Source organism: Saccostrea cucullata, unplaced genomic scaffold, assembly GCF_032062105.1.
Source record: "Saccostrea cucullata isolate Sc308-1 unplaced genomic scaffold, CSIRO_AGI_Scuc_v1 ctg750, whole genome shotgun sequence".
NCBI lineage: Eukaryota > Metazoa > Mollusca > Bivalvia > Ostreida > Ostreidae > Saccostrea > Saccostrea cuccullata.
In genome coordinates this window covers 9,147-19,987 of record NW_026926229.1, presented here as the reverse complement: position 1 = coordinate 19,987, position 10,841 = coordinate 9,147, and the positions used below count along the sequence as shown (strand labels likewise).

General features: G+C 35.0%; 1 protein-coding gene across 1 annotated transcript; it reads left to right on the top strand.

The window, feature by feature from the left end:
- The first annotated feature begins 814 nt into the window (after positions 1-814).
- Positions 815-1,332, top strand: LOC134271170 (probable E3 ubiquitin-protein ligase HECTD4). Its single transcript, XM_062753416.1, has 2 exons — positions 815-974; positions 1,102-1,332. The coding sequence occupies exons 1-2, from the start codon at positions 819-821 to the stop codon at positions 1,183-1,185; spliced, it is 240 nt and encodes a 79-aa protein (XP_062609400.1). The 5' UTR covers positions 815-818; the 3' UTR covers positions 1,186-1,332.
- The last annotated feature ends 9,509 nt before the right edge of the window (positions 1,333-10,841 follow it).

Here is a 10,841-nt window from a genome sequence, read left to right as displayed (position 1 = left end):
ATTTTCGGGTTTTTAATTGGTATACAGTGAAAACTTGTCTTATTTTGATGTTGTTCATTTTGTAACCTTGCCCTAATAGGAATTGAACTTCAAGTCTCACTGATTTAAAAATGTGGCCTGTTCCGGAATGTTTTCTAATTTGGCCTATTATTTGGGAACCAGTGGTGGTCGGATTTAAAAAAGTTTAATTGTCAATGAAATCAAAAAAGATGTAGGTTTAATACACTACTTCAGAAAAACAAAAGATAAGTTTTGTTTATTTAGACACAGAGGAGATTTGTAAAACAGGAATGAGAGAATAATGTTGTAATTGTAGGTGGAGTCGGAGCTGCAGGCTCTGTGCTCGGGGGCCTTCTCCAGATTTGTGTACTCCTCCCTGGCAGGGGAAGAGGTGGAACTCGTCAACAAGGGGCGAACAGTTCAAGTCTGGTAAGGGATACACTTATAATACCAAATACTCTAGTCAACTGAACTAATACTGGCCAAAATATATGCCTGGCATTGTATATCTTTTGGTTTCTCCCTCTTTTTACTGAAAAAAGTACATGTAATTATGACAAACAGCAAAAATTTATTTTATGGATAAACAAATTGCAAAAAATAAAAAAAGAAAAATAGCCAGCATTTCTACAATGTATAAATTGCTTAGAGTTATAATGTAGTACATGTATTTTAAAAACTTTCTTTTTAACAGTAAAATTCCCAATTTTGAAAGTTTCCTAATTCCTGAAATAAGGTATTCGGTAACTCTTTCAATAGAAACTCTGGGTTTATTATTTAAGTTGGGAAAATAGACAGGAATGTGTAGACGCCATCAGATGACTCAGATTCCAGAAACTTCTGAAGGCAGGGTAAGGGCAGTTCATTGTGGACTTGCATCAGTTATCCCCCTTCAACTGATGGCCCTAATGTCCCCACTGGATCTAGAAATCAGATCCTGTGGATTACCAGTGGTGGATCTTGACTTTTTGAAGGTATTTACTGATATTTTATGGCCTGCAAATCTTGCAATGGCAGTGAAGTTTTTCTTGGAAAATTTATTGATGCAGTAAGTATACACTGTATTGTAACCTTACAAACAAACTTTAATTATTATTAAAGGCTCACACCATGTACCAGTTTGGTCTGATGGAGACTGATCAAAACATCCAGTATTTCTGGAACACGTACTCTGAGTGGACTTAGTCAGGAGAACCTAGGAAAATTTATCAAATTCGCCTGTAACCAGGAGAGGATACCCCAGACCTGTCCCTGCAGGGATGGGGGTGCTGACTCCATGCATGTCCCTCCCTATCCCATGAAGATAGCCCCTCCCTATCCCATGAAGATAGCCCCTCCTGATGGACCAGGTAGGAAGTGGTTGCAAGAATATGAGGAGTGGATTTAGAAACAATTTTTTATGTGTACATAAATTATGTGCTCTGTTCAGTTTAATGATGTGTTGAGTATAATGACCAAGCGTGCATGAATGATTCATCCTACTAGGATGCATACTACCAGATGTACTTGCTTCAGATGCCAAATCTGACGTATATTTTTCAGTTGAGAGAACAGGTTAAAGTTTTTGGTGCAGGATTCATTTCCAAGTAACTGTGAGTCTCATAATGACCAAACTTGCTTGGATGGTACATCTAAGGGTGCATTCTACCAGGCTGGCTTCGGATACTGAATCTGACCTACATCTCCTGGATTAGTGAAAAGATTAGTTTTTTATACAGGTTTCATTTCCAAATTCCAAGTAACTTTGAGCTCTATGCTGAGCAAACTTGCATGGATGATACGTTTTAGGATGCACACTAATGGACTTTCTTCAGATTAATCTGAATTCTACATACATTTTCCAGATCATGGACTGGCGCCCTTAAACATTATGGGTGCAGGTCTATTACCAAGAAACTACATTTATATATTAGGCTTATATAAACCAAACTTGCACAAATGTTGCATCAAGGGATGAAAACTCTCAAACTTGCTTCAGATGCCGGATTTTAATTACGTTTTCATGAAGAAGAACTAGTTTGAACTTTTTATATAGGTCTATTCCAAAGTATCAAATCAAAATTGCATAAATTTTGCATTTTTGGATGTACACTTTTTGTTGGTTAATTGTTTTGACTTGTTTGTAAAGACAACATTCGTTGAGGTGAGCTCTGTATAATATCTGATTACCTATAGGTGCTCTGCACTCCTGAAAATATAAAATAAAATCCTGCCCCACTGGTGAAATAAATTCTATATTCAACTGCTACAAAACATTGAATATCCTCTTTATATTCAGCAGAATTATCCCACTGAATTAAAGGGAACTTATTTTTAGGTGCACTTGATACAGCTTCCTGGATGGTGTGTAGGCGTTTGTCAACATGTGAATTTAAAGATTAACCCACATGTATTTCGGGGTAGGTATATGTACATGTACAATGTATTTTTATTTTGGGTGCACTCAATTGGAACCCTTTCTTTTCCTGAATAATTATTCTTTCTGCTTGATTGGTTTGGAAGGGTAGACTAAGAAGGCCTTCGTAGCCTTCAGCACCAGAGAGGGAAGGATAGCAATTCCAATATGGCATCAAGTGGGTGGGTGAAAACTTTGGGGACTTTTATTATTGTAAATAAAACAAATGAAACTAAAACAAAATACAATTGCAAGAAAGTATTTTTTATAATGCATGAGGGGTAATTCTATTACGAACCATTTTTCCTAAATCAACCATCAAACAACGCACAGTTTCATTAACCATGTAATAATGGGATGAAGATGTGACCTGTATGTAACTTCCCTGAACATTCTCTCAACTTTTTATAATTTTTATACATTTAGTTTAATATTCGACTGTCTAAGGCACTTGATGTTTTTAATTAACCTTTTTTTTTACCTATTAAACTTCCAATACTTTTATATTAAATATATTTTACCACTCTTAGTTATCTATTCAAGTTTCCCTTTCAAACTAATATTTAATGCTTTAAATTAAAATATTCAAATTTTTAAAAAACAACAACTGCAGTTTTTCAAAACATTGCAGATGATATTCCACCATTTTCAATACCCTTCTGAACACTCGATTTAGACATAAAAATTCCCACAGTTCCAACATTCCCCTCTGCTTCTAGAAGGGTCCCAGTCAAGTGCGCCCCCTGGTCTAGATTTTTTTAAAAAGAATTAATCTTTATACAGTGGAGCCTCATTTATCCAGACGCTTTGGTTCCCTGTCAATTTGTCCGGATATGTGAAGCATCCGGATACCTGAATCACCAGTTAAACAATACAAAATTACATTTACAAATTTCGTTCTGATGAAAAATCGTCCGCATACATACTGAAGCATCTGGATATCTGAAGGTCCACTGTATTCTCTTTTATGTATGACAGTATATTAAGAGAATTTTTTGTGAGGATGATGAGGTTGCTAATAATTGAATATCGCTAAAAATTAATCGCAAGTGAGACAGGTAATACTTGCATTTTAAATAAATAATATAGTAAAAAAATAAAGAAATTGAAGTTCTTTAGTCTTAAAACATTCTTGTGGGCAAAATGAGAATGTTCCTATCAATATAATTATAAATAAGGTACAGGAAATGCTTTGTTCTTTAAATATATCATGGTAAATAATGTATTCATTGTATTTCTGTAGGTTGGACAAATGGAGTATTGCCTTGTATTTCTCCAACTGGAGCTGTTGGGATGGAGTCCTGAGACATTTTCCGTAAAGGTGTCTTTCCAAGAATTCTGATGGAGCCTGGAGCAGAGTTTGGAGATATTTTAGCTTTCCGTGTTCTTCCAAGGATTGTCTATTGGTCTTGAGATATTTTCACTTTTCATGTGAGATAGACTCGGGGGATTTTAATGTAGGATCAATCACATCACATGTAACTAACTGGAATTGTAGCTTCACAATGTTAATATATGGGATTGAAACAACATACTTGACATATGGGCCATAGCAATTTATTGAAGCAATAATTTTACAGACTTATTTATTTTTGTATTGTGCACATGACATTTTCCATAATTGATCTGGGATTATGACTATAGCTTTGGAAATTCTTAGTTGTATTATATACACACATATTATTTTTTTTCGCTAATATCTCTTATTAGGAGATTACAGTTGTTGTTTTGAACACTTTTCTGGATGCATTATAGGTTTCCGATGTTATTTGCTTGAAGGAGGTGGTTGTGAAAGAGGGGGGGGGGGGGGGGTAGTGGGTGGCCAAGTGAACCATAGAAATATGTTATTTTGAAATTATCTAAATATAGTATTAAAGATTTTGCTTTGTTTATTTCTTTTCATGTTGTTGACTTACATGTATCTATAGATAGTAACATCAATGAATTTTGCAGGCAAACATGAAATTGTCTATAATGTTTTTGATCTCTTTACATGTACCCCAAGTACTTCATAAAGTAGGATAAAAGAAAAAAATTATTGACCAACTTGTTTTAGGTGTGCATTTGCTGAAGAGAATTAATTAATTCTTTTCAGGGCTTAGAACTGTTTTTAAAATTGGTTATGTAAATATTTGCAGAGACCTGAAGACTATATGTTGTGCTTTATGATTCATGAATTAAACTCGGTCAAAGATGATTCAAAGTCAAACATGCAGAGCACTTTACAATGCATATTTGGATGCTTGCATTTGACACTCTTAATATCTATAAGTGTGCTCTAGACACAGACTATAGTACAGTGCAGGCTGCTTTAATGTACTTGATATTCTAGAAATCATACTTGCATATGTTCACCTACACATATGGATGCTGGTAATCTTATGCTTTGTATACTAGAAGCCTTATGCTTTGTATGCTGGTAATCTTATGCTTTGTATACTGGTAGCCTTATGCTTTGTATACTGGTAATCTTATGCTTTGTATGCTGGTAATCTTATGCTTTGTATACTGGTAATCTTATGCTTTGTATGCTGGTAGCCTTATGCTTTGTATGCTGGTAGCCTTATGGTTTGTATGCTGGTAGCCTTATGCTTTGTATGCTGGTAATCTTATGCTTTGTATGCTGGTAATCTTATGCTTTGTATGCTGGTAGCCTTATGCTTTGTATACTGATAGCCTTATGTTTTGTATGCTGGTAATCTTATGCTTTGTATACTAGAAGCCTTATGCTTTGTATACTAGAAGCCTTATGCTTTGTATGCTGGTAATCTTATGCTTTGTAACTACTGATAGCCTTATGATTTGTAAACTGGTAGTCTTATGCTTTGTATACTGGTAATCTTATGCTTTGTATACTGGTAGCCTTATGCTTTTTATACTTGTACCTTATGCTTTGTATGCTGGTAATATTGTGCTTTGTATGTTGGTAGCCTTATGCTTTATATGTTGGTAGTCTTATGCTTTTTTTACTGCATCTGACCTATATCTACACTATTTCATCATAACTTGCTTTTGTTGCAAGTCAATAATCAGCCTTGCTCATGGGGTACATCCACCTTAGGCTTTGTTTTCAGGTGCTCTGGTATTCCAGGGTTTTGTGTATGTTCAATTTATTTCCATCATTTATATGTCAGAGCTGTATTTATATGTTGCAATTTTTTTTTATGTAAATAAATATGTTGATGAATTTATTATTAGTTCTATAAATTTTTATGGACATTTCTTGTCTATCATGCAATGCCTTAGAAACTAATAGGCCTTTATACATAGGAGCAGCATGGCACAGTGGTTGGATCATTTGTTGTAGAGTTATGTCTGAGTACTAGGACTTGTTCCTAAAATGTCTCTTAGGTTTAAATCTGGGATATCCCCCCAAGAAACATATATTAAAGATCAGTCCTTCAGGCCAGGCACTGGGTGCCCAGTATAATGAAGTTCAAATTTGCAGTCCTCCAACGTCAAGTGGTGATATACCAGTATCTCAATATCGTGGACCTATTTGTATCAGAGCTGAATTGGATCAAGATGTACAATGTTCTGATTGTAATTCAAAGTCTAATGGCTATTAAAGAGAACAGACTTTAAATGAATTTCATATTATAAATTCTTTTAATTTGATATGCATCTAATTTTTGAAATAGAAAAAAAGTTTCTAATTTAAGGAGGAATGCCACAACTTTTTTTTATAGGTCTCTGAGTCAACCTTTTTAAACATTGGTTTCAGCATTGAAAGGTCAACATTAGCTCTTAATTATTTTATATGATATTTATTTTAGTATTTTTTTAAGAAAATGAAACAAATTATTTATATCCAAATAAGTTGTTTTCGAGTTAAAAGTTTGATGTGTAGTGTCAGACTCAGAAACAGATGAGCACGAGATTTGCAAGCATAGTAGGCCTTTTAGCTCATGACATACTGACCTGCCTAATTTATATTCTGGTAGAATTATTAAGAAATTAACTCCGGTAACTTTTAAAGATTTATCACAGAGAGAAAATTTAGAAATGGAAATATTTATCCTTTAACATCAGACAAATGTACAACTTTTTGATACATATGTTTGGAAAAAAAAATCAAGTCATTAATAAACATAGTAATTCTGATCTCCGTTTATAGTCTTCAAGGCGTTATAAAATACTAATAGAATAATCTTAATGAAAATGTAAAAAAGAAAAAAATTCCCGAATTAAAATAAATAGAAAGTTGGGACCCTGTTCAAATTCTTAAATTAGCATTCAGGCACGTAGCATCGTTTTTGAAAGTGGGGGGGGGGGCAACCTGAGAAAAATTGGTTTTGGGATTGGTAACAAGTTTTTGCCACTTTAAAAAACCTTTTACACTTGTTTACATGGTTTTATGAAAATGATATTTGACCAACAAAACTATTGTTTTTACTCAAATTACGAGTCACCATGGAAAATCACAGTAAGATAAGAGAAAAGCTTCTATATCTAAAAAAAATTTCAAACAATAACATTTAAAGGAATATTCTGAAAAAGTATATAGGCATTATCCCGCATAGGAGGCAAATTGAAAGGGGGCATATTGAAAGTGGGGGGAGGGGGTGGGGCTTAACCAACAAAAAAGGTCAGCCCTAGTTTTCAATGCCTATATTACATGTATGTCTATCTTTGCAATAAAAGTGTGTATGTGCGTTGGTGGATAGTTAGGCACCAATTGTCATGGCAACACAAACAAAAAAACACCAACCCCACCCCACCCACCCCACCCACCCCACAAAACTGTGTTGGTGCACTCCAACAAACTAGTTACATGAGAATTTAGACAAAGGTGTAACGTGAAGCGGTCACCCATCCAAGGGTTAAACAGACTCGCCACTGCTTAACTTGTCTGAAATAGAGAGAAACTACCGCCATCACTTGAAAAGCTAACTCACTAGCGAGGCAGTATAAGCTCCCTATATACTGTCCGCTACGAAAGCATTTAATATTTAAGAGCATTCATTTGGTTTATCTTTTACATTTGTCTACACCAAATTTGTCTTTAAAAATTAAAAATTCAATATTTCTTAAACTTTTATAAAATAGTCGTTGTTGAATAAAACGCATGAATCCATTAGAAGTTCATCGGTTTCTTAAATTGATAAGAATATGTCCATGACACACGGGCCATTCCAACAAAACCTCTAAAGCTTAATTTTTAGCTCTACTGGTCAGAGACCAGAAGAGCTTATGCGATAGTAAGGTGTCCGTCGTCCGTCCGTCTGTCTGTAAACAATTTTTCAAAATGCTACTCCTCCTACAGTTTAGAATTTCTGTGAAATTCCTTTAAAATGCTATTCCTCCTACAGTTATGATCTGATTTCAATATAACTTGGCACACAAGTAGACTACACAAAGATACATAAAATATTGCATCGGTTTTTGATTTCGATGAACAGTATTGCCATGGTTACTAAAAATAGAATTTTCTGTGAAATTCCTTTTAAACGCTACTCCTCCTATAGTTTTGGTCTGATTTCAATATAACTTGGCACACAAGTAGTCTACATTAAGATACATAGAATAGTGCATCAGATTTTGATTTTGATGAAAGGTGTTGCCATGGTTACTAAAAATAGAAATGTCTGTGAAATTCCTTTAAAAAGCTACTCCTTCTACAGTTGTGGTCTGATGGCAATGGCTTCTTTTCTCATCCTTTGTTATACGTACAAACCAGTAGAGCTACAGTCTCGACAGAGACTTCTGGTTCAGAATATAATACTAGGGACCCCTCCGAGGGTTCACTCTGAGAACAATACATGGATTTTGCCATATATTGAAGGTGGGGATATACATGTACTAGTATATCATTTAGTGAGCTGCAGTGATCACAGCTACCTTTAGTGTAAATCTGACTGCTGTGTAAAAACCTTGAAGAAAAAAAAATGAATGAATTTGCTCAAACAACATTTTGCATGAAAAAGATTGAAAATCTCAAAATAAATAGTTTTTACCCCTTTTTACCCCTTTGATCTCAAGATACATGTAATAAATAATTGCTTTCAGGGATCGTATTGTAATTTATGAAATAAAAGAACTATTTTCACAAGAAGATGTCCTATAGGCTACACATCGTCGCAAACCACGGCCAAAATGTATGATCCTCTCCCAGTCTGGCCGTCTAGGAGAGAGCGGACTCCGAACCACGGCTTGAGACGATGTAGGACTTTGTGAATCTGTAGGGGCACCTGTTGTAAAAAGAGAAGAGTGGACTGCATGGTTAATCGTCTTAAACGACAACAAAATAATCAAAATTACTTTATAAATGAAATAACAAGAGGCCCATGGGCCACATTCGTTCAACTGAGTAACTTTGGCCATGATATTCTTTACCAGATTTCCCTTTGTAATACATTGTATCTATTATGACCCTGCCCTAGCTATTAAGGTTCATAATTTGGAAGATGTAGAATCTACACCACCCCAGGATACTTTTTCGTAAGTTTCAGCTGATCTTGACCATTGGTTTTTGAGAAAAAGATTTTTTTTCAATCCTGGGAGGGGTTACATGTAACACGAGCCGAATGCCCATTTTTTTTTGGGGGGGGGCTTAAATTTGCAATTACAGTACTGACCGGACCCAACCTGACAGAAAGCAGTCCCAGAAAGCAGTGCTCTGGGACTGCTTTCTGTCAGGTTGCGTCTGGTCGGTACTGTTCGTTATTCGAAGTATTTCAGTAATGGATTCTTCAGATTTACTTATATGCATTCAAATGTTTCAAGTAATTGTGAAAGTGATATCTGGAATCTAAACAAGCTAAAGACTTCACTTTTATTTTGTTTTTTTTTTGCCACATAATGTCTATTCTGTAACCTGAGAGTTACAAGTGTAGATATTGTTTACAATGATTACAGCTGCAGAACTGTAGCTCTCCGAAAAATATGTATATTGATAGACCGGAGAGGTACAGTGCCACCCAATGAAAAAAAAAACTGTATATTTATTGCGCACAAAAAAGTGCGCTCGGTTCTAGATTCATTCTTCCAAATTCTTACCTCATTTGCAAAAAAGTTAGATTTCAATAAGGTCCTTACTTCTCTATCAATTACTTTCGTAGTTTACATCTGCACGAAGCGCGTCGGACCGAATTATCTTTCAAACCAAAATGGCAGTATAAACAGACGTAATTTTCGATGATTGTTCTGCTCTAATTTTGTATTGTTTTATGGACTTTGAGATTGAATACTGTTCGTTATCTCCATATCCTTCTTTGAGATGATAGTTTTAAAAACATGGAAAAATAAATCGAGAAACAGCGCACTTTTTTGTGCGCAATAAATATACAGTTTTTTCAATGGGTCAGTGGCACTGTAGCTCTCCGGTCTGTCAATTTTTTTTTCGGGGAGCTACAGTTCTGCAGCTACAATTATTTTTGCATTCTTATATTTTGCTTTATAAGCGCTTAATAGCAAAGAAAAACGGAAATACAAGTATACCATGGCCAATATAATATATTTATTATAACCCCCCTTCCCCCGGCATTTTGAATAATTTACTGTAAATGGGTTAATGTAGCCTATATGAAATTTTCATAGGCGCTTGGGTCAAGGATACTGTATTTTTTCTATATAATGTATTGTCGAGGAAATTGGAACTTTCTCGTAACATTTTGTTTCAGTGTGCAGTGTTAATTTTTAGTTTTTTGTCCACCTTTCTTCTTCATATACACTAGAATTTCACAAAAATTCGATTTTATGCACGCTTTAAAAATGACATATCTCACTGTATACTAAAAAGAAACCTTAACTTTCATTATAAAAAAATAAAAATTGCGTATCAGTATGCACTTATTTAATGACTACAAGGTAAACAGTCAATAATGACGTTCGATAAGGAGAAGATTCTGAAGAAGAAAAATTACCACTTCAATGCTCTTTATTGTATCGAGCTAACTCTGAAACTAATGTGAGTAGCACGTGATTTGTGAGCGTACATATTGTAACAATCACTAGTTAAACCTTTTGGGTACCCCTTGTTTTGTTTGCAAGAATTACCCTTCAAACACCTCACCGTTAGCACCCAGGATTCTTTGCAAAATTTTGGCCGACGGGTAACAATAGCTTGAGGTCATTCCCGGCAGAGCTGTCCAGCGTGCAAGACACAGAGTTATGGGACAGGGTAGAATTTGTTAATTTTTGCACCAGCATATACCTGAAACTTACTGTAGGTTTACAATAACCAATTTGTACTTTTCTGCACGGGAAACAGACCCAGGTGAGTATATTTTGCAGTATTTTAAAGTTATGTTTAATGTACTTTTAACATTCGTTCTATCAGTGTATCTTGGCAGGCACTCATCTGTGAATTACTTGTGTGTGTGTTCAGGTGAGACGTTAGCATTAGAGTGTTTGAATAGTTTATCTTGTCAGAAGTTTGATCGCTGTTAGAGAAAGTCTATATACGTTAGAGAAGAACAGCCTGTTTCCTTATTTTATTGTATTT